At 32.9% G+C, this 26359-nt stretch overlaps 1 protein-coding gene across 3 annotated transcripts in view; it reads left to right on the top strand.

The window, feature by feature from the left end:
• twin (CCR4-NOT transcription complex subunit 6-like twin) overlaps positions 1-26359 on the top strand; it is a 274724-nt gene that overhangs the window by 19078 nt on the left and 229287 nt on the right. For all 3 annotated transcript variants that reach the window (XM_068765583.1, XM_068765591.1, XM_068765595.1), the window contains exons 2-4: positions 1976-2091; positions 4677-4870; positions 7550-7725. In XM_068765583.1, coding sequence (XP_068621684.1) covers positions 1984-2091; positions 4677-4870; positions 7550-7725 — 478 coding nt within the window. In that variant the 5' untranslated portion in view covers positions 1976-1983. The remainder of the gene's footprint in view (positions 1-1975; positions 2092-4676; positions 4871-7549; positions 7726-26359) is intronic.

The raw sequence follows: 26359 nt of genomic DNA on the forward strand, positions 1-26359 counted from the left end.
ATTTTTGTTTGTTAAACTCATTAAATTTATTATTTTTATAAAGCATTAAGACAAAGGTGTTATAAAAATATGCACAGTTCTCTACAACACTGAATAATAAATATACTTCCATTAATCCTGCAGTTTTGAAAAACCAAATAAAATTATTACGAGTTTAAATCTGTAATAAATTATGTCATTTGGACTTTGCCCCAAAAACACATTTGGTAAAATTTACTTGTCGAAAACAGGTTTAAAACATTTTTAAAATGATGTGAAGTAATTAATTAGCGTACGCTGTGTCATGTTTTTCTTCGAATTTTAGTATCAACGTATGTACTTCCGTTAGAGCGACAGCTCAAGCCGAATTCACTCACTGTGTGCCTTGCGCCTTGTCACGCCCTGGAACGTCTGTATAGGCGTTTCAAGGGCTCGGCCGCCTCTGAATCCGATGTGATAAATATGTATATATATATATATATACATATATATATATATATATACATATATATATATATATACTTATATATATATACATATATATAGTATTCGAGTAAAGGCACTCAAGGAAGCCCTCCTCTTTAATGACTAAGAAAGAGGTGTAGGCTAGGAGCCTTTTGCACCAGCAGTGCCAGTAAGATAAACAGGTGGCCGTTCGCAAAAAAAAATTCCGTTAGTTTTATTTTCGAACTAGTCACTCAATGTCGCCACTCTTCTTTGATCATTCGTTTGTTTTCATTTTAAAACCTGTCAGAGAAGAAAAGCAATTGCACGACATACGATATACAAATATTTTAAAGACAATCTTTTAAATATATAAATATATATATATATATATATTTATATAAATATATATATATATTTATATATATATATTTATATATATATATATATACATTTATATATATATATTTATATATATATATATATACACATATATATATATATATATATATTTAAAGTAACTAATTTTTTAGTTAAAAAACAATGTTTATTTTTTAATCTAAAACTGATTACCTAAATAACAATAGAACTAGTGGTATTTATAATCAGTATAGTTTATATTAGTAGTGATGTTCATATATAATACTATAAACTAGTAAGGTAACTATTTAACTATCGTAGCTCTGTTTAAATTACATGCAGTTGTAGTGCAGTGATTTGGCGTTTTGTTTTTTTTCCCCCCTTTGTCTTCGGTTCCTTTGTTTCTTTCGACGTCACGGTACGCTTGCAGCCTTAATTCGAAGTCCAGTCGTAATTGAAAATGTTAATTCACAATGTCAATAGGAAATCATCGTGGCACACCTGCAAAAATATTCCGAGATATATCGTTATTTACTTTAATTCTAATAGAAAAAAATATCCACTAGCATAATATATTTAAATGGCAATAGTTTTAAAAATACGTGATTCTGATATTTCTAAATAGCTCTTAACGTACTTTTTCCCACGCTTTCAGCTTGGTGTTCATTTACAGTACAACCTGTATATGCTGAGTATAAATTTGGTATTGTTATAAATTACCATCTTTTTTTGATGGTGCCAGTTTGTTAGTAATTGATCTATTTCGCAAACGGCATACGGGTGATTGTTTATGTGATCATACACAAGTCTAAAATCATTATTGAGACCAATTCATTGATGTAGCCAAAGAAATGAATAGGCTAATGAAACTGAGTGAGATTTAGCTTATTCATTATAGTCTCATATTACAAGGCCAAATCGTAAGGTTTTGTATTTTAAAAACGTAAGCAGTTGTGCTGTTATGTATGAGTCACTATGTATACTTATTCCCGAATGATCTTTCTATAAAAATCAATTTAATAAAATATATTTTGGCTCACTATTTTTTGTTACATCTACTGACATCTTTTTTTAGAAAGCTTGTTTTGACATTATTATATATTGTAAATTTGAAGTTTAACGTGAAGTATTTTGTTGTTTCTGGCAGATGTGATGTTTAGTCAAGAATTTTAAATATGTGTTAACGTTCCAGGTGACAGAATGTCTCGCAACAAAGACAAGCATGAGGGCGCTAGTGGGCGCCAGTACCGCATCATGTCGGACGCGGAGCGGGCGTCAGGCAGGCGCGGAGGCTGGACCACGCTTGAGGTGGGCAATACTTCATATGAAATACTAAACGTTTTTACTTATATCATCATTATTATTTCAGCCGTAGGACGGTGACTGTATGTCTTTTCCAAAGATTTCCAATAAGACAGACCCAGGCCGACAGAGGCCTACAGACGCTAGGTCTTCCGGAGATCTTAAAAACATAGTTTGTCCAACTTTTGACAAAACGGCGATCTTAGCGTTTACTGGTTTGTGGTCTCTATTACAGAATCTTGAGGACCTAGCAGCCATCTATTCTGCTCGGTATGTCGCCTGGCCCAATGCATTTTAACCAATTCAATTGCCAATCTGCTGAGCAATGTCGGTAAATTCCGTTCATATGCAGATCTTGTAGAGAAATCTCGAACATGGAAAAGGCCATATATTTCCGTTTACTCTCCTCTTCCGTTCTTCACAATCTCTATTACGCTTCTTCCATTCTCTTACTATTTATTTATATTCTATTCACACCTTGCCTCTTTTCCTTCGCCACACCCTTTTGGTATATCACAGTACAGCTTTAATTTTGATTTATATTTTTTTTTCATTATATTCAAATTTTGAGTTATTAAAATCTTGTTAAATTTTAGGACTTTTTTATATATTTTCTTTATTCTAATGGACAATTTGTTAACTCGTCTTTATTCTTACCCGACCTTTGATGCCTTTTTACTTATTACCTCCTTTATAATGTTTTGGTAATACCTAAAAAAATGTGGCGACTATTTGGCTTTCATTAGGGAAGCGATGGTGCCACTCTCCACTCTTCCTCACTCTAGCGCACAGTCTGCTCTTACAAATACGAGAGACGGTAAGCTTGCAAATGAGACTAGAAGTGAGAAACCCTGTTTCAGTGCCGTAAGCCATCCCAAGGTTATAGGATTTACAGGTTCTGAAAGAGTTAATATAGCGCTCTTTTAATTGCACTTTGCAAGGAAGTGAAATGCGACAGAAGGTTGAATATACTGGGTGCAATAATAAAGAAATCTAAAGATATTAAAATAATGTTCATATGACGAATTATTTATTATCTAATATATAAAATTCTCGTGTCACGGTGTTCGAACTTGAACTCCTCCGAAACGGCTTGCCTGATTTTTACCAAATTTTATATTCGTATGCAGTAGGTCTGAGAATCGGCTACTATCTATTTTCCATACCCCTAAGTGATAAGGGTTGTTCACCCTAAAAATTTTTTTTTTAATTTTTTGATAAAATTTTTTGTTTTTATTTTTTTATGATATAGCATACAAAAATACATACAAATCTAAATTTTCACCTCTCTACAATCAACCCTTATTTTTTATTTGTAAATTAAAAACTTTTTTTTTGCAAACAACGTTTGCGGGATCAGCTAGAATACTTTATAATTAATACAGATTTTTTTAATTTTTTTATGTACTCAAAACTATTAAAAAAAATTGCTAAGCTCTGTGAATAATACGATGTGTCATATATTCTCTAGAAATTTACACGAAGCTATCAACAGTGCCAAACCGGTCGAGCGGTTCGTTATCACATGTTTATAGACTGATTGTTTGTTTACTCTACCGCGTCTCCGGAGTTGGAAACTAAATTACATTCTCGTGTGTTCGTAATTAGTCGTTTGCCCGAAAATCCTTCTCACATTTATTTACGTGATTGGACTTTTGTTGGTTTTAGTCATGATAAATTAGAGCTTGAATACTATGTACCTGATAAGTAATGATGTTCTTTAGTAAAATACCTTAGCTCAGTAATAGCTTATTCACTCTCTGTAGTAAAAGTAAGATGTGTGTTTTACGTCTTAGACTCAACCTTTCTTATTAACTCTACTTAGTTAGAAAAACAATATGCGTATTTTTGTCATTTAAATATTCGTTTAATGAATAATAAGCCTTTTTAGTCATTTTATTTTTAATATGCAAAAAAAGTGCATGCAATATTTTTTCAGGAACTGATTGACTAATGTATAGTCAGAATCGGATTTTCATTTAAAATATTTAAAAAAAAACTCTTTCCATAATTTAGCACAAATAATTTATTCGAACTTTCTAAGAATCAAACCTTTATAAATAAATATGACGCACCAAATGTGTTCTAAATTCACAAAATTAGAGACCGTCACGACCAATTCTGCTAATATCTTTCTTATTATTTCGTTAATATACAAGGAAGAGTCTTATCTTTTCTCAAACAGAACACAGTTGATTAAAATGCCTGCATCAACAAAGAAATAATTTTACATAAATCAAAGACAAAAAAAAAGGTTTGTTTTAATGTAGTGAAACAAAAAGCATTACAATGAAAATGTAATCACATTATTACTAGTTTTGCAATATACAAAAGAAGCAGAAAATAGAAAACTTGTTTTTATTTATAATCGTTGTTTTTGCATTAGATAGACAATAAATAAAGTGATTACTCTGGCCAGTAACATTTTAAAATGACTATGAATAATTAAACCAATAGTTTATTTAGCAATAGTTGGTTAGCGATTGAGCACTATGACATACGTTGTCCAACACACTCATGTTGCCCAACAGACACTCATGTTGCATCTTCTGTTCAAGTCATTATTAATGTTTTTAATGTAATTTCTCCAGGTAACAGGAGGTGTGCGCGCTCTGGCGCCGCAATTGTTCCAACTGACGCACCTCACGGAGCTGTACCTCAACGACAACTCGCTGCAGCGCATCCCGCCCGACATCAGCCAGCTCACCGGGCTGCATACCCTCGACATCTCTAACAACAAGCTCCGGTCGCTGCCGGCGGAGCTAGGCGACCTAATACAGCTAAGGTGATCCCCGTTATCCTGCTACTGCTAGTTTTTAATGTCAGGAGTGATCATATATGACGATTTGAAGGCGGCTTAAAAAGCAGCTAATATTTGCACAATTGTATACATTAAATTGCGTATAAATTTATACGTAGGAACTATATTGCAAAAATCATGAAAAGAGTGATATCTGTCTTTCAATGATTCTTCGTGTGCACATGAGAAGTAGCTCCGAACCGTTTATTCTCTAATTTTAAAATATTTGGTTATGTTAAGCAACAGCATTATGACGGTATGGAGAAACTTGTTGTCGAAGATAGAGTAAAATGTAGAACGATGGTTATAGAAAAAACCCTGACTTCTACGACCACTATTACTTCGCCTTGAACGGTTAAGAAATGGGGCCAATTTTTCATTCTATAAAGGCGGCAATTTATTATACATGCCTAATGGCAGCCGGGTCGTCTTTTATCTGTTGCCGACATCGTGTATAGTTGTTAAATCAACACATTTTTTCAATATTATCATTATCTGTTAAAAATATATGTAACGGCCGCGCAAAGGCTTGCGAGAGAGGATCTCTGAAGCTCAGCTACTAAAAAGGAGATATAAGTTAAAGGAACTCGGTGTCCTGCCATCTCAAATCATCGCAATAACTATATATGCCACTAAGGTGAACAGTGATCTCCCATCTAAATAAATTCCCAGAAATTCAAGACAATTTGTTCTTGAATGACAAAATTAACATTTTAATTTAAAAAATGTTAAACGTTGTCAAATTTTTTTTTAAATATATTTTTCGATGATTTTATAGAAGCTTTTATTTTTAAGGGAGATTTATTTTCATTCTCTATGTCATCTCTAGATATATAGGTGTATAAAATTACGTTAAATTTTTTAACGAAATTTTATACACCTTTTTCATAGTTACGGGTTTAAATAGAAAAAGTATAGGCTAACTAAAAAAAAATAACATGAAATGCGTTTCCGTTAACTAAATTTTCAATTAGACTATTTCGCAATTTCCGCCGTTTGATTTTTGGGTGGATATCCTGTTTTGCTCGTGGCATAGCTAACACATTTCATTTGCATCCGTTATTATTCCAGAGATTTATTATAATTTTATTAATAGTATATTATTTATTCACTATGTTCCTTTGCCTCGCGTTTACAATAATAAACTATTATAAATATTTATATTTATCGTTAAAATACGTATTTGGCATGAGTTCCCATGAATCGTATTTACACACAACTTTCTTTATAGATATATCGGTTTGAAATTCAGAAGTCATGTTTTACGTGTTTATGTACACTTTTTCTCTTTAAAATTATACAAAACATTTTGCTGCGTAAGAAATAAAATAAAACCTGCTTTATGCTTATTTTAATATCTACAATAAAAAACGTATGCATAAACGATTAATAAAACAATTGGAAATCGTACGTTATACAATTTTGCATAAATGTCCAATGAACTCGAACTGTAAACACAATATTTAATATGCTCCAAAAATTCGCATACACTTATCAACGCAAATTCCATAACATACCATTGTGATCCTTATCACAGCCGCGATAAAGCTGTTTCTTGTTTAAAAAAGTACACGTGCTTTAATAATATGTTAATAGATAAAGCGATTTATTGTCGGGCAGGTTGAAAACAAGGTATAGTTTGTGTTTGAGTCGCCAAACAAACCAGATAGGAAAGGTCTTTGAACTTTGACGCGATAAGCGCGGTGATTTGGCGGTATTCTATGAAATTTCTTATAGAGCTGACCCTACCGGTAAACAGGCGGGAGAAAGTATTTGAGAAATGCAAATCAATACATTTAAATAAAAAATCAAGATGTGTGTATATCAACTTTATTAACCCAAGAAATTATTGTGTGAATATTTAGTATTTGTGTAAAAGTAATTGTAAAACATAATGTTCATTTAAAATTTAAATATTCGCTCACTAGACATCACTTATTAGCTTCTTTCACTTTTACAAGTTTTGTATATAACACTCAGTAAAACTATTTTTATCCTGGGTTAAAATCCTCCTCCAGATCCTCTCTCATGATGGTTGTATGGCACACGATCCCACACGTAGGCACTATTTTGGTGGAGATAAATCTAATCTCCTTCCATAAAAAAGATTTGACGGTATCTAATGTACTTTACTGTTTAGCACCTAAAGCGGGCAACAGACTCTTCCAAGCATGTCATTGATATGCCATTTTGTCCAAGAAATGATTACTTACAAGTAAAGCCTTATCAGCCTCCTTGCGTCGGATCTGGTCTTTGTTTCCGTCACCAACTGAAATTATTCCTCTAGCGCCTCATCCATCCGTTTTCTTGTAGTTACGTAAGGTAGGGAGAAACTTGACGTGACGACGTTTTAACCAAAATTAAATTATTAATTTCATAATCCCTTGTTATATGCCCATATATATTGAGTCAAGGTTAGTGTAACATAACATCTACGAACGCAGAGCGTAAACCACGATTTTGAAATAGCACCAGATTTCCAAAATAAAACACACGATTTTGAATTTCACAACTCTGGTTAGCATGTGATGTATTGTAATTAATAAGAAATATTTCTAATTGTCATGAACATTTAACTTATTCTATAAATTATCAGTATTTATAAACCTTTTTGTTTAAAATGAGCTTTCGAATATATGATTAACATGGTTATTATCGTTCCAGGGAGCTGCATTTGAATAATAACTATTTGCGAGTGTTGCCGTACGAGCTCGGCAAGCTGTTTCACCTTCAACTACTCGGGTTGCAAGGAAACCCGCTCAGCAAGGAGATGCTCTCCATATACAATGACTCCAATGGCACTGCGAAGCTGCTTTCGTATATGCTCGACAACTTACAAGGTAAGTGCTATTAGCTTTACAGATACAACACTGAAAAACTGAGTTTACATCTAAATCTTTCAAGTGAAGGCAGTACAGCGCCATCTTGTGATAAAATTCTGTAATAGTTGTAGATATTTTGTCTAATGTATGCAAGTAACGCCATCTATTAACAAATAATAGATATGGTTATAAGCGTGTGGCTAGGTTTTACAATGCGTTTTATGTATAGGAAATTAAATTAAAGATCTAATTTAATTTTTGAATAATATATATATAAATATAGTGCTAAATAATAGAGGTGGAGGTAACGTTTTGAAAAAGCAGCAGCTTATACCAATAAAAAAACTCAATATTAACACTGATAAAATTACTTTCAAGCTAAAGAAGGTGACAGTGACATTTTTTTCTTTACAGTGAAAGTATTTAGCGAAAAGATATTTCGTCGATAATTCTATCGATAGTTAGGTCTCTATAGAAAGGAAAAATATATTTTAATGTTATTCTAACCGCCTGTTTCATAAACAAATGGGCTTTGTAATTATTATTGCCGTTTACAGAGCTTCAAAGCTGGTATTATTTTAGTAAAACAGATATTAAAGGATGTATGTATATTATAAGAAAATCAAATTATTTAGTACCAACTTCTGCTGCCTAATATAGGTACTTATCGAAAATTGTGTTTTAACAGTTGTAGTGCACAATTTGGTTCCTTTGTCAATGGTCCACGTTTGGGAATTCTGTCTATAATTTTCGTATGAATTTAGGCCTTTTAAGAGCAAACATAAGCACATTTCTGGAAATATAATCTTGTAAAAAGCAACATTGAATAGATCATTGAAAATTTGGTTAGGTAGAATAGAAGTCTGGTCTGTGAAGGTGAACTCTAACTCCTTTGCAAAGCCTGAAAGCCTTGATATACATGATCCATCTTCCTACAACGCGATTGACTCCACGGTGTGCCAAAAATTTACGTCTTCAGCAAGAAGAAATTATATTCAAAATAACTATATCATTTCAATAATCAAATATTTATGATAGGTTTTAAGATTATACCGTTTCCAATAAATTAACTTCAGGTGGAAATCGAAACGTACCTACATTCGATTTTTGAATAATTTTTTAGGGTAAATCACTATCTGCCTTGTCATTTATTTATATTTATACCGATGGCCGTTGATGCCAAAAGATTTTCGAGTGGTGACCACGGGCCAGTAGAGGAGGCGTGGTAGACGAAGTAGTTATGGTCACGTAAAGTCGCTGTATGCGGGCAACGCAAGACTAGTCTACGTGGTAATATTTGGGGGAGGCCTATCCCTTTTGGTAGTCATCTATCGGCTGAAAACTAGAAATTTAGGTTACACCTATTTATTTTGGTATTAAGTTCATCGTTATTTATAAATTGTATAAATGTTTTAATTAAATAAATAAATTTATAGAAGTAATAAAATAAAAATAATCATTAGAACAATTTAGCTGCTTTTATAATTAATAACGGGGCTATTGTTGTATGAAAACAATTTCATAACAATATTTTGTTCATTTAACTTTCTCTTGTAACCAAATTCGAAACGAAACCAATTTAGGCAGTCTGTTTCAGTTTGATTATGTGAAAGTTGTGCATTTGTATGTAGATGCGTTTTCGTGGGCGTGATTGCAGTGGGCGTTATTATTAATACGGCTTTGTTCAAATCTGACGCTGCAAATATATTTTTAAATCTTTTATTTTTAATCTAATACTTTTTATTTAGTTTTGTTAAAACTGTATACATTAGCGAATGCGCTTTGTTGCCTTAAGGGTAAAATGTTACCTTAAGAGACTATCATTAATGCTTCTTGATACTTTAGTTTAGGACAATTGGTGCACTTTTTAAAAGACATCCTGAGGGATTTCTGACCTATTGTGTGAACTTTGATTTGACATTGATGTGTCCTAGGATTTTACTTGTAAGCAACTTTAAAAATTGTGATTGTAAGGTAATCCTAATAACCTAAAATTGTGAGTAAGAGTTGGTTTACGACAATAGTCCAATGGTTAATACGAAACATAATTTTGTGAACGAACATATATTAATCATAGTTCTAATTATCTTATTTAAGTGTGGATCATTTGTCTAACGTTTAATAAAATAAATAGAAATGTATTGGGGAATTTCGAAGTTGTTAGTTGATGTAGACTTTGAAGGGGTGGGGGTATATTAGAGATCGAAGATTAAGTTCTTGAGATTTATTAAGTAAAAAGAATTGTTGGAATATGATATATGAAGTAACGGGTAGTGTACGGCATTATACTTGGCACGTTATATTTACACAATTGGCATACATATTTTTCATTCCATTCAGTATTAATTTTTTTGCATTGCAATTTGTATTTGTTTACAATTTTCCGGACATCATAAAGATGATAGAATGATTTTTTTAATTTTTTTTTTAATTTAACAATTTTTAATTATTTTATTACACTCATAATTAATAAAAATGTGGCTTCGTAAAGATACAGATTTTTAAAGCCGTTAGAAATTTTAATGTTTTTCTCTTTGATTTAAACATCTACTTGATGTTATTCCTTTTACTTCATCCTTGTCAGCCGATAGATACCTACTGCAAGGCATAGGGTTCTCTTAAATATCACCACGATAATTGGTTTTGCGCCGTCCGCATCCAATAGCTTAACTATGTCGTCGGTCTACCTCCTGGGGGACTTACCCACATCGCCTCCACCTGCTCGTGGTCAACTATTCAAGAACCTTACAGTTCTAACAGCAATCGGTTTAACGAGCAACGAGCCTGCGCAACTCCTTATTTCCCATTGTTATTATTTAGTACAAAATTTATTTATTTATTTTAGGAAAGTGATTAAAATAAAATAAAAATTAACTCTACACTAATTACATGCTCCTTATAGAAAAGGTAGGGTAAGGTTAAGATGTTTGTAACGTTAAGCCGAGTTTTAATGCTGAAAAATATCAAAAAAATTTTAACATGAATAATAAAAAAATCATCTCGTTACGTGTGCCTATATATATAAATAGAAACCACGATAAGGCAAAATAACTTTTCTGCTGTGAAATTTTCCATGGTCTAGTGCAAGTATCGATCAATGTTAAAATTAAAATTATCTGTATCAATGACCGCCAACCTGCGCCTTTCGGATACAAATACCGACCGCTCCAATTTGTATCAACACAGCGCCGTGACCTCGGCCGACTGTGACATTGCATTCTATGCAGTATTTATATTTTTTACTTTGTATTATACTTCCTTAGTATTGGTTGTTTCTATATCCTCTTCACGATTCTTTTTTTTAATTATTTTACGTCAAATGATACCTATTTCAATTAATCGAATGCAAGCAATGTTCATTAAGGCTCATTTCTCATAAGATACAATGTCAATATTATTTTTTTTTGTGTTCCACTTTCGTCGTGTTTATAAAGAGTAATTGGAATAGGTGTAAAAGTTATTTTAAATTGATGTCCATACATCCAATAATTCCATAATTATATCAATGGTTTCTTAGATAATAAATAATGTAATGATGGTATAAGAAATAGCATTTTCAAAATACGAGTTACAACATATTAAAATTAATTATTGTTTACTATATGTCCTTGTAGATTTTGTACCGCTAGAAATTATTGCTCTATCGCGTTTCAATAGAAAAGAGATAATTATGTTACATATTTCAGACTGATCACTATATACAGGGTGATCGGAATGTATAATTTATTTGTCAGCTGTACATTCATTCCGATAAAGCTTTTACACCTATATCTAATCGCCTTGTATATTTGTAAATAACCATAATTATTTTTTTATTTTAATCTCAATTATTATAATGAATGAGTGTGTAATTAAATATTTAACAAGAAAGATAGTATAAACGCGATAAAGATTAAGTATTTGTATTACTAAGCTGAAGGCAGTACTATAATCGTATAAGGATGTATTAATTATGGTTTACATAAACGCCTTCCTGCATTGGTATAGTTAAAGATTTATGATCGTGGTTCGCAGGTTTGATTCCCAGCAGGTGTGAACGTTATGTGGGTTATTTTACATCACCGTGAACAAAGCGTATCTATGTGTCAAGAATCCAAACGATATGCACAAGCCAAACAAACAGCAATGGCCTAGAACTGTTGATTATGGCACGCTATTGGTCTTCTTCTTTGAGATATGACGACTATGCAAGCCATATCTCGACCAGATCAAGTAAAAGTATTCCATATTTAATTATGTCCGTATAAATAAAACCAATCACCAAAATTGTTGCTTAGCGGTAAACTTTGAACACGTCTCGATAATTTCAGCATGATTTCTCTTTTCGTATTTTTGCTAAGACACGATAAAGGTTCTTATGGCAAAAAAATGAAAATAATTTCTATTGCTAAGAAAGTAGTAAAAACAACACATTTTTCCACTGGAATCACACAGTAAAATGATAGCGTCAATCAAAATTAAAAAATCTAAGTATGGCCATTTTCAACTAAGTTTTATGTTTTCCTTTCTGTCTATGGCAGGCCATTTTTGAGAGTACGATACCTGTCGTGATATCTAGTTTAAATATAAGAAAAATGACGAAAACGGTTTTACCAATTGCTTCCGAACCAGAATTTTATTGAATCGCATTCGCTATCGTTTACATTGTGCACGAGGTCTAAGAGTACAGTGTGACTACAAAAAAGTGGTACAGGCTAATTCCGTGCGAAAGTGTGGTTAATGGAATTGTCGACGATCGTCACGCGCGTCCAATTAGTATCTTTTTGTTTATATTGAATCATGATCGGGCTCGTTTTCGGCCTCGATGATTTTTTTTATGGAAAGTGCTTCGCTAAGAAGACACGATTACATTCTGAGTTCCGTACAGTTTATTACCGGTTCAACTTATTGCGTTATACGAGGTTTGTTGTACTGTGTAATTTGTGATAGGTCTAAAAGATTCACGGAGGTATATATACATCTTAACCAGAAATAAATGGTTACAGAAATATTTTTTTTAATAATTTTAAAATTCAAATTATTACATATTAATAAAAAAAATTTACTATCTGTCCCTGCAAACTTTGTACTGTCAGAAGTTACTGGCCTGTTGTATTTGAATAGAAAAAATAAATTAATGTAACTTATTTTTAAACCTTTTGCTGACAAAAGAGCCACCACACATTAACGCCTTTAAACCTTTTACAACTTAAAAACCAACCTTACTGTAAACAGATAAACACTTAACAAAACATAACAGAAGCCAGTTGTTTCACAACTTGCGTTTTGCCATAACAACTTCCTGAGTACTTGCAAATTAAAAAAATTCAGTCTTTTATATAAAATTATGATCTTCAATGATTTAAATTGTTTTTATTTTGATTGAAGTTACGTGACACTTTTACACGTACAATTTTTGAATTTACACTTGGACAGATTGTGATTCGTATTATCACGAACAGTACGCGTTGTTGTCACCGCGGTATCGACTTTCGCGCTATTCGCGATCTTGAACAGCTGATAGTCTGACTAACGCCGGCATTTGCGCATTCGCGCTTGGTACAAGGGCGGTGTGACATTTGACTTCCACTATCTCCATCCATCGTATTAGTAATCTTTAGACTGTTTGAATCTTTAGTGCACTTCTTTTTTTCTCGTTCTGTACTTCTTCTCCATTGAGAATTTCGACACTCCTTGTAGTACAGTTGCCTATTGTGAATGTGATTCCCCGGCATTCGCATTCTCTCCACGATACTCTCGGGAAGAAATGATAAATTGTTCAGGAACTATAAAAGGTCATCATAGTTATTACTTCCGTAAGTTCCACAGTTGGACATAATTTTGCCCCCATAAATATTTAATGAAACCGCTTGGAAGCGACCTGCACCAGCGTCTTCCGATAGCCCTAACAAGGTTGACGTAACCTTGCCGGTCCGTGTTCTCAACTCTAGAACCTTATGGCTTCAGGGGCCATATTTTCTGCGCGCTCTTTAGCCTGGGCAATGGCTTAGTTTGTAGATAACGCCAATTCCGTTGTTATTTCATATATGTCCTTGCTGAGTGCTTAAAGCAGGATTGATTTCTCTTTCTCCGCTGAATCCGACATCACGTACATAGATGTAGTTTGTAATAAAATATTGAGCTATCTGCCCTTTTTTCGTTTTAAAGGTTTATATAGTGTGGTCGAGCAAAATTTCATTAGGATCAGACATTTTGCAATGTAGGATTTCTTATTTGAGGTGATTGTTGGTTGTACACTAATATCCATACATTGCATAAGGATAATGCAGGGGCGCTGCTTTATCATAGTTATACATACGTAACACATACACATCCCCGTGACCTTATGTTTTGCAACCTTCCTTAGATTGCTTTCAAACAATAACTTTCAAGATTAATATGTTCGATAAAATAAAATTGTGTACTACAATAGACGTTGTAGTAAACAGTTGCCGCCATGTTAAATGACTCACGCGCACTTAAATCGTGCGAATTTGGAACGATTTAATAAAAAAGTAGGAATCCCGGTCTCTGAACATAAGCGGTGCTCGTGAAACCCGGGGGCCGGTTCACAATAAGTCCGCGGGGGATGCCATTGTCTGCCGCCGTCACGATGGCGTTGGAAAGTGTGGGAAGATATAATTGATTGTTTTACTCCATAATCTATTGGAGAAAACGTCTATGGAAATTCTCTGTGACGACTTGCCCGAATTGGAACGTTCTCTTTTTATTCTTGTTGTTATAATTCGAAAGCCGATTTGACGGCCGTTTCGCTTTTCAATTGTTCGTCGTGCGTCCACGGGATCTTTTTACTTCTACGTCGCGACATTAAATATTATCTTTGATCTGATGTTCATTACGTCAACCTTCCAAACACATGTTCAAATGAAGTGTATTCTTATGCTAATTACTACTATTCTTACATGTTTAATGAAGTGTTTTCGAAACATAAATTTAATGCTTCTTAAATAAGCCCATCAGATCTATTGTTTTTCCAAGGTCTTGAAAAAATTAAATATATAAATTGGCGTCTTCATATGATCTATCATAGTACCAGTATCGAATATTTCTATAGGTCGATATATTTTGTTTAATATTGTCATTCAGCTCAAGCTTATGTGCAAACTAATAGAATTACAATTGTGGATAATTCCAAAGAAAAAATATTTGGACAGGCGATCTTGTTCAGATCGTCAGAAGACGTTGGATACAGGCTGTTTTTTTTTTTGCGGTTCCATTAGAAACTTATCAGGGTGACCTATGACCATCTGTGGACGTTCTACGACCGAAATCATGATTATGATATACTTTTTGTAATTATAAACGTCCGTAATTGATTCTACATTTTGCAAAAAAATAAAATAGAATTCCCTTGTAATGTATATCATTATGCCCATAAAAGAATTCTGGTTACTAGTTGATTTTGTACGTAACAAGTATGAATTGTGTCCCGTGGAACTACAAATTAAGTCCTCTGTGAGCTATTTCTTTTAATTCGTCACGTAGCGTTCAATGCGGATTAAAGCACGGAAAAAATGTCGGTGGCATTACGTAGAACGAGTTCTTGTCTCCGTTTCTGTTTTTAACGAGCAGGCATAATTCGCGTGTTTTATGATTCATATCTTTTTATATTCATTAATGAAGTGACACGATAAAGAGTTGCTCGGGTTAATTTAGTTGTACGTACAAGTTACAATTTTTCTTTACGCTTCTTTTTCTTTATACACGTGTGTCAATATAATTTAGGTGATAGTTTTCTATACTGGTCGCATACGACAAAATGTTATAAAATTACTAGCTGATCCCGCAAACGTTGTTTTGCAAAAAAAAATTAAAGTTTTTAATTAACAAATGTAAGATAAGGGTTGATCGTAGAGGGGTGAAAATTTAGGTTTGTATGTATTTTTGTATGCTGTATCATAATAAATTAAAACCAAAAAAATTGTCTAAAAAATTAAAAATAAATTTAGGGGTGGACCACCCTTATCACTTAGGGGTATGGAAAATAGATAGTAGCCGATTCTCAGACATACTGAATACGCATGTAAAATTTGGTAAAAATCGGTCAAGCCGTTTCGGAGGAGTTCAAGTTCGAACACCGTGACACGAGAATTTTATATATTAGATTGAATGGATCTCCTATTAAAGAAACCTAGAAATGCATTAAAATTAGAAACAAAGATGAAAATTGTTATATTTTACTCTAGGCTATACTAAAGTAGTAAATATTTTGTAGCTAATACACTCTCTAATAATGTTTCTAATTTATCATGTAATAAATTTAAAAAGTTTATTAAACAAAAATGTATAGTGAGATGTTATTACGAGGTTAAATAACTTTAACATATATGTTAAGTATATTTGTTTTAAACAAACGCCGCGGCAAATATGTCTCTTTGTAAATTTAAGAAATTCATTGAGCGCAGGCTCTGCCCAAAGGCAAATAACTTATTTCAGAGTATGTTAATGATAGAGACATTTGGAAATGAATTGTTATAATTAAAATGTCAAAAAAAAAATACTAAACTCACTGAGTTTGTTATTAGTTGTCAGTTATTGGCGTGTTACGAATTAACTTAAACTTATTTTTCAGTTGACGATTATAAATGATTGTAATGATCTGAAATAATAAAGACGTTTTGACTTTTGTGAAACAGGTCACAATAAAATCTGACTATGTTTCTGGTCCACTGTGGAGCCTTCTTAGATTGGAACCCTCGTGTCGTTATTTTAAGTTGACGGATGCAGTTATAGGGGAGCTGAAACTTATTATAGTTTATATCAATTTGGGGTTATTCTGACATTCTTCTTATGATTTTAAGTGATCACCGTAAATTATTCTGTGCGGATGATAGTACGAATAAATATTTCTTCAAAATTTTGAAATTCTCGATCAGTATATCATATATCTTATGGCATGATCAACACAGACGAGAGCAAAAATAAAAATAGCAATGCTATCTTTCCTTTGTGTGTCTATTTGTTATTTTTCATTTTATTTTTCTCCTCCCCCAAAGATATGTTTCGGGAGAGGCTTGTGCCTGCTTAGGACACTCCGATCACCACGATTGCTTGGCGATTGCAGTGTGATATTATGGTATGCAGAGGACTCTTTAACTTATCCTCTGTGAACTTGATTGTGAGCAGTGACAATCCTATATAATGAATAAACAAAGTGTGAATTATTATAAATGGCATCTCCGGAATCGAACCTGCGACTTACGATCGCAACTCTCAGTCCTTTATCTTGGGGCTATCTCTGCTGAAACTTTCCTTAAAATGTCTTTAATCCGCTTATTTTTTAAGCACAGAGAAGCGGCCGTAGCCCTAGTAAGCGGAAGCGGAAATATCTGTCCACTTCCTAATTTATTTGGTTATTTTTTAACGCTCGATTCATTGTGACTGCAGTATTTAATTTCTTTATGAATTTATTACTAAACTCTGCAACACCCACATTATAAGAATATCTTTGAAAACAAAGAGAGATAATAAAGACAGAAAAAAATAAATTCATAGATCACAAATCTGTAGAGACACTACTAGGTATGTTCCAAATAAAGGCCATAAGAGAAATGAGATACATGTAAGATGACATAACTAAGTATGAAGTATTCAAAAATTAAATGGTTTTATGTAGGGCATACGTCACGAAAAAAGGTTGGGAAGCACTGGTGTTGATGGTCGTTCATTATGAACGGTTTCATTTTTTATAATTCACCACTACACCTACCGAATTACAATGTAATAAAATCATATACGTTCAGCCATGACACGAGAGCGCGCGGTGGGTGTGCCCTCAGCGCAAATAACTTTCTCTTGTCAACCTAGCAATAAAAAACTAGGACCCCGCGTATAGTGTAATTGAGGACACATCAATTACGAATTCAAAAGACAATGGGTTCCGAATGAAGAATACATTGAAATAAATTGCTACAATAAAAAGGAAATTGGTAAACTTAATACTTTAGATTTACATTGTGACGAATCAATGATGTACAGAAACGTTTCCTAGTATCATTCATTTTTTAAGTACTCAAAATAAAATATGGATTTTTGTTAGAGTCGTCAAAGTGGATGACATCAAACATTTCTCTACAACAGTATTGCTCTACTGATGCTGCTATTACAGCCTAATTATAAATATATTTATTCAGCGATTACGAAATATAAAATCTTGCATACCTTCAAGCATACATCTACCTCACTTTGGGAATCGCTGGTATATTATACCTTTATGCTTATTTATGTATCAATGTAAATTTATTGTATTTAAATAGCATTCATTTGACCCGCGCTCCAAATTGATTCAATGAGGAAAATGACCTATATTCTACATATGTATAGATAGATTGGCCATGTCGAATCCTACCTTTCATACGTTTTCCCCATTTGGTTATGAATGGCCCTTAATTGAACCGGTGATTGGCAGGCACCGTTTACCCCGGCGACTGGTATTGTGGGGGCAGATGTAAACTCGATTGCCGACCCATTTGTATTATCGTTGCGAGAGATTTCAATTGGATGTCGTTAAATTTTGTTTTTCTAATAATTTCAAGTGAAGGTGGCGTGACAAATGTATTTTAAAGCTCGGTACAACTTTTTGCTCTGTACATGTCGGTGCGTGGTATTGAATTTGTCGCTTATCATTAACTTTAACGTGCAAACATCAATAGAAAGAGGAGTTTTATAAATTATATCGTTTTTTGATTCTGTAGCGAAATATTTTGATTGAGAATTCATCGTTGACTATGTCGATGTTCGTTGGCCATTAACCAAGCTGTACTACTGTTTGGGAGGGAGATGTCAAGATGAGAAAATATTTATATTAATCTTCTTCTCTGTCGTTTCTTCATTTGTGAAGGCGGTGGCCGTCTTGTCTTCTTGACAGAATCGATAATTAGCTCTTTTCATACTATTGCGGCAGTTGTTTTATTTGCAAAAGTTAGAAACTGGTGCTGGTTTACAATAGTGAACATGACGTGTTTATCGATTGAGAATAGACATTCTGTTTTAAATTTTAAAAGAATAGTTTTAAAATGATATCGTAGAATAACAATAGAGCGGCAATGAATGCATCCATTATCGAGTACAATGAATAGCTTATTCGCCGCGTAACTTGACAGGACTGCGAGATATCTTAGAGAGATTCTCCGCGAAGCCGTGGGAAGCGTTACTTATGAACGGACGCTTAATAGCTGTCAATTTGCACAAGTCGTTTTCGTTTAAGGTTCTTATTAACTTCTTATTAGAATTTCCGCAGCTATTACCGTAATCACAATGGGATTAATTACCAATGTATCATTAAAAACACATTATTAATACATTTATTTAAAAATTTAATTGAATAATATTTCGGACAATTTCTCGCTTGCTCTTTATGTAGAAGATATCTATTGAACTCATGGCCGCTAGTAGTTCCACCGTTGAATTAGAATACAAGAATAATATCGGATACATTGCTAATTAATGCCGTATTTGCATACCGGAGTATTTTCTGTACATACCATAATTGTGTACACAGTTCATAGAATAAATTTATGAAAGATAGTGATTTGGTTTGGTTTTTCTAATGTTTTAAATAAGGCTTTACTTCCCACTAGAATAAGTATTTCGCTTATGTTGTAAATAACCACGTCTCACATCCATATGTCATCACCGGTGAAACATGCTGGCAAAAGATTTTCATCTTCAGACATGGCGGTATTTTGGATGATGTTTCGGGTCTACACCAACAGTACTATAGTCTTTTAATGCTATACACCATAATTTAAACTTAGTAACGCGGAGTAAAAACTAGAAAATCGAAAATAGAGAGAAGATGAGTACCAGAGAATCAGATGCCGCGATGATTAAGAAACTTAACGGTAGTCAACCAAAAAGAAAGGAAACCATATAAAGTATATAAACTACGATTGTTTCATACGACATATGATGTTCTGACACGTTCTTGTCAAAAAAAAAAACGAGTTAAAGTTATTCTATTTAATTCTATTCATTTTGCACGTAACGTCAGAAAGGTAAAACGGCCAGTATCAGGGAATTTCTTACAGACAACCATAATATAGAAATTGAAGAAAAGAAGTAGCGGTTAGCCTACGTGTATTTTATACTATAGTAGTATAGAATATACATGCTTTATAAATGATAGATTTATTTGTAAGAAATTAGGTTTTTAAATAAATCTTTAAATAAAAAAAACATTAGACGAAGTTGGCACTTTAAAAAAAAACCTTTTTAAATAAATGGATATCCGAATGACAAGCAAATTCTGCTTAACAAATTTTTTGAAAATTGGTAGTGATCTTGCACCTTTAATAATATTAAAGATAACCTTAATTGACATTGATTTTTTTTTCTATAAAATATTAATTGCTTTAGATTCCTTGATCCGTTCGTGATCGAGGATTCTTCGCAATCTCGTTTCGCATTTTCGTGACCTGTTTTGAGTAATTACTAAGTATTTAGAATTATTACAATTGTCAATCGTCCTGTGTTAATTGTTCTCGTAAAAAAAATAGCGTGCTCTATTGTTCTCTATTTAATCGTTGAATAATGATTACTGTCATAAATCAGATTTTATTTCAAGGCAGGATTTTTTCTAAACGTATTTGATGGCTTTTTGTATATCATTTACTTATTAATTGCTTTAGATGTATATAAATAACGTTCATGCCAATTTTGAAGCGACTGAAAACAATTTCTACGTAATTTTCTTATCAAAACCGACGAAAATTTCTTGTTTTGTAACACGGGAAAGACAGTAATTAGCAGAAGATATTGTCGTTTATTCATAATAAATTAATTAAAAAACATTTTACAGTACTTGTTGACTTAAAAACAAATTAATTATTATTGTCTTTCCCTTATATACCTTTGTACTGTCAAAAGTTATCGATCTGTCACAGTACAATAGAAAAAATATGTAAAATGTATTTCGAAGAGGCATTTTGATTTAGTTTTAATAATAAACAAAGATTATATCCATATATAACTTTTCTATTGCGTACACTCGCAACAGGTATTTAATTATGTTTTCTTAGTAATGCTTTATCGTGCACGATTTTTTTAGATTAACGTTTAATATTTGATAGCCAGGCACAGTTATTTTAATTTAAAATGATTTGAATAGAAAAAAAGAGGTACTTTCAAATTTTTTGTACCTTTTAATCGTATTTAGTGTAAATTATGTTAATGCTAATTTTAATGTAACTGAAAACAATTTAAACTGAATTCCATTATCTAATCGGCAACTTTTTTTTTCATTTACTTTTACATTAAAATATACTAATTAACTAAAGACATGTTACAGTATTTATTGTTTTAAAAACTATTTAAATGTAACAATGTGCATATATAAGCTCAGTTCGCTAAGAAAATGTTGTATTATCCGTTTCTAATGAAATAATGCGGCTTGTTGTCGCATGTTTACAACAAACCACAGTCAGAATATATTATGGAAGTTATTTTATCCGATCAACGATTCCGAGGCGGAATGACAACGGACGGCGCATACGCTGGCGCCGGGGACCCGGGTGAAAGTGTTTCGCGAAAGTGAAGCCGGAAGCGCGCGCGATGACGTCACGCGCGATTTGCGCAACCATCACCTCCTATGGCGACATTGCGAAACGTTACCTCTTTGTCGCTGAGGATACTCGGCTTTATGTAACGCGCTTTTTACCGTCTTTCTTTGTAACGCCATTTGAGGCGACAGCTCATTCGCGACGTGTGCTTTGTTGCTAGCATGTTTGTCGAACCAGGTTTTGTTTTATATGACGTTCGTTACGCAATTGCAACGATGACTTTCTCATTCGATTGCGCAATAAATAACATCAATATCTCTTTTTACCTCTATTGTTCATCTACAATTAGGTTACTTCAGAATTTTTTCGTTTTTATAAATATTACATACATTGTGTATGCCACAATTTTCTTTATCTTAGGAAATGATATAACATTTTTTCTTTGTCACAATAATACGACGTCATGAATCAGGACAATATTTTTTTCGGTTTTTATCTGCGACTTTCTTTTCGAAAAATTCATCTCGTTCTTCTGTTTTGGCAAGTATAGCAAATACAATCGTTTAAATATATTCTTAACGTACCTTTCGCGTGCTTGACCCACCATTTGACTGTCCGACGATTTGTTGAACGAAGCGGTAAGCGGTAACCACAATTCAAGGAATAATTTACAAAATTTAATTTAAAAAGTTTTGTTAGATATATCATGGATCCACGTCCAAGGCAAACAAAACAATTGTAAAGTTTTTTGAAATATCTACTGTCGTCTTAAGCATACGACAGTTTAAAAAGTGAAAATGATTAGCGCATGAAAGTCAAAGTGAAATAACCTTTTATTACATTTTCAATTCTAGGCATACGTAGAGTATAAACATTTTAGCACTAGTGTTTAATTCTTGCGAGATGTCTGACCGATACCTTGTTTCTGGTCGGCACTTAGTTAAGCCTCATGTATTTTTGAGTAGCATTTGCGTGTATGAGGTATTAACTTAAAATTTCATAAGTAAATATTACGCACTAGCTGCTTAAACAGACTTTGTCAATATTTATTGGCCTAATATAATATAAAAAAATTATAAAGAATTTTAGTGCGATCCTTGTTCATTGATTTAATATCCTCCTAATAAACATGGATGTTTACTTACAAAAATAAGTTTTCTTATTTGAACACTGCAAAACTGTTTAATGTTTAACAGCTTAGTAAAAATGTTTTAATTCACTCGATCGCTTGTACGGGAGAAAAAAGTAGTATCATTATCATTCATTTTTTAAAAAAATTTTCTACCCTTAAGAATCTTCCTCAAAATTTCATTACAAAAATACTCAGGTTATGCCAAAAAATATTAGCTGGTTTGGTCGAGACGTTCTTGAAATGCTAAGCGCAATATTTCATGGTTAAAAAAATCGATTATTTTTTTATACAATCAACATTATTGTTATATATATATATATACTAAATGATATATATATATATAACAATATACAACATATTGTTATATATATATATATATATATATATATATATATATCATTTAGTTTGAAGTAGCAAACCTTATAATATTAATGAAGTTTTAGTGAAACAGTCTGGATTTAAATTGATTAAAGTGTATTCTGTAATTGCAAATAATACAACCACTTCATCTCCTTAGTCACGTACGGGACGCGAGTGATATTATCAAACAATGCACTCTTCGGCTTTGTACAAGGGACCCGTGAGGGGAAAGTGGCACTTATCCAAATAAAACGCCACCTGCCCATTGTACACTATAACGATTGGCGTCTCAATTCCCGAATAGCCTCTTGTTACGTGACGCACTTGTGCTCCTTTATGGGAAAGTACTAACCGATTTTTTAAATCTTATCCAATCGTAGCGTAGTAATTATTGCAATGCTTCAATGTGACATAGTTTTATTTTGCATTCAGACGTAATTATCGTTTCAGCCGTAGAACCTTTTTTCTAGATAGGCCTGTTTCCTAGAGAACCGATAGGAAGCGGTCTGTATTGTCGGACGAATTTAAGGACAAGTCGTTGACGAGATACATAACTGGGCATCTGCAGGAGATTCATAGCACTTCCTGTTTCGTCGTTACCGTGGTTTCGATCCAGGCTAGGAAAATATTTGGTGGAGGCTGAGGACTAGTTATTTTTTTCTTTACTCATGTTTAGCGTGTGGGTTGGCGAGATCATTTTTTTGTTTGCAATGTGTTTGAGAAATGCTCCCAACGATCGTGAATAACTTTCCCGTAGTCGGTTATTACAGTAACTACGTTAGGAAAAAGTGTGGGCTATTTTTTTAAGGTTATAATTTGTTTTAACGCAATAGTAAATATTTTTCCGAAAATATTGTATACTCAAATAAAAGAACTCAAACTATTCCAAGAATATTTCATATAATTTAGTATGCTTATGTGGTGGCAACAAAAATTGATGAGATGATCAAAATTCGTTTCCTAGTGACATATTGTAGTGGTATCAGTTCAACTAATGTTATAAATGAGATTAATCTCTCATGTTTGTTATAATTACACATTCAAGTTTAATAAGTAGTTAAATATAAGAGAAAGAATAGTGCCATGTTTAAATAACTTTACAGACAATTAATCTTAATAAAAGTCAACCGCATCCGTATCAAAACAATGACGTCCTGCTTCCATGTTTTCCTATTCTTATAAAAATCGAGCGGTGGGAGAAAATAAGATGAGATAGAACGGAAAGACAAACACTCATATATTCCAACAGAAATCTTTATAGCCACACAATTGCTATAAAAAGATATATCAGCGTTAGTGTTCATAATGACAAACGAACTACGATAGCGATAAACAAAGCAATAAATACTATCACGTGACTTACATGAAGCTGAAACAAAAGTGTTTGACTTTGTGCCTCCTCAAATGTTTCCGACGATCGTGCTACACTAATATAGCAGCCAATCGCACGGTCGATTTCCATCGCCCCAAGTACGAGGCAAAGGGCGGGCGGCAGATGCAAGGGCGCCGCGACCTTGTCCCGCCGGGGTGGAGTCTAGAGGTCGCGGCGCGTACCTCCGATGCGTCCCTTACGCGCCCATTGTTTGCCATTGGAAATGATAAAGCGGATTATTGATATCATCGCATTATCTCGACCTCGAGGGACATTACGGGGACGGTTTAGTGCGAAAGTTTAGGAGTGATCCTTTGTTGTAATTCACGTCATATTGAGATAACGTTGTTACGGGTTTACTTATCTCATACCGATTAAGTGATAACGTATGGGTTATCCATACATATATTATATACATACCTGTCTATATATTATATTTCAATTATATTACAAGTCTAGACAGATATTAGTCAAGATCATCGTCGCCTTAAATCGTTTTAATTAATGCAAGTAAAATTTTATCTGAATAAATTATATTTATAATTGTATTTAATTATATCCTTAATTTTTATTACCAATAATTCATTGTGTCTTATTCATTATACTTATTAAGTTTATGTGTTATGAAGAGTAAATGGAAGTAAGTGTGGAAACTAAATACTTGGCATAGCAGTGTAGTATTTATTATACTTATGTAAACAAACAAGAGAAATTAAAATAAAATCTAACGATTTATGCCAAAGTAGAAAGTTATAATATACCTTAAATTAATTCTCTTCATCAAAACATTCCTGTTAAAGCAGAATTGTTAATTAATAATGGATTCTGAGAGCTGCGTGAAAGTTTCAGAATTGACTAAATCTCGTTTCCAGTTCACGGGTAAAACTTGAAAAGTGGAAAGTTCGAGTTCAATAAATTGAATTAATTAAATAGGAAAGCCGGCACTTATATACGAAGGAATATAATTCAACAAGATGTAACTGTACATTATATTTGCAACATAAACTGAGTGCTTATTGCAATTGCATTTTAAATCATTGCAACTTATTTAGTGGCAACTGATTTTTTCAGTACCGTCGCGGGTTATATTTTCATACAAAGTGATTACTCACAAGTTTGTTTGAATTCCGTTAATAAAATAATTTTTTGCCTGGCGTTGCTGGATAGTGATTATATATTTTAGTTCATTGAGATATGAGCATTTATTGTTAATGAAAATACTCTTTTCATTTAACAATTATAATTATTGTAAATATTTTTGACTCATACAAGGCGAAGGATCTTGGATTGTATGAATTAAGACATATATAATACGGTACATAGAACAGACGTGTCTGTTAGTCTTGTTGCTTGTCGGAACGTTGCCGACACGCTTCCATGCGGCGTGAAACTGAAATGTTTACTCGTACCGCGAACACTGCCTCTAGAGAATAGTTTCTCGTCTCGCATCTCACTACATGTCCGTCTAACCACGCCTGTACTGAAATCTGCATATGTATGCTATACATATTGCATACATATGCAGATACCGTAACGACTTTAAACGCGAAATTTTATATTATTTATCCACCCTATTAACTGCAGAAAACAAGTCAAATATTCCATTATAAAAGAATACCCAAGAAAAAATATTTAAAAATATTGTTACTATATAATCTAATATGATTATTTTAGTTAATTAATCAAGTTAGTATAAAGATGACGAGAACGAAACGTAAGTTTGTACAGCTTTGTTTGAGCGACCGTAAAAACATTGAAGCTATGACCTTCATTTATATCGACGTTGACATGAATGTTAGTGGAGAAGGCGTTACTGACATTAGTTAGGTTTCTAAAGTTGAGGCTTCTCGAAACTTATATAAGTATAAATAGCATTATACATGATATTTTTCACTAAAAATAGTTAAATGTTGATTTAACAAACACTTTCCTTTCGGCTGCTATGTTTTAAACTTCGTTAACAGAGCAATTAATATTTTCCTGTTACACTAATTGTTGTTTCGATAACAAAACACCTGCCTACCAAACCAAACCTTGCTGAACAAAATCTTTAACATTTTTCACCTTCAAACTCCAGTCGCGTTTGTTACGTTTCGTCCTCTATATTTCTGTTTTGACTTGAAAACCTTTCTGTATTCATGTAAGACATGCCTTAAATAATTCAAGGGCGCGCATAGTTCAGAGCTCTGAAAGATAAATGCTATAAATTGTTCGATGAATACTTATTGCTTTTGAATCTCGTTACTTAAAAATATGTACGAGGCATGGGCTTTAAGATACACAATGACT

This window comes from Battus philenor, unplaced genomic scaffold (genome assembly GCF_028537555.1).
Source record: "Battus philenor isolate CCGP_79_NKW_IND1 unplaced genomic scaffold, ilBatPhil1.0.hap1 SCAF_10, whole genome shotgun sequence".
Lineage (NCBI taxonomy): Eukaryota > Metazoa > Arthropoda > Insecta > Lepidoptera > Papilionidae > Battus > Battus philenor.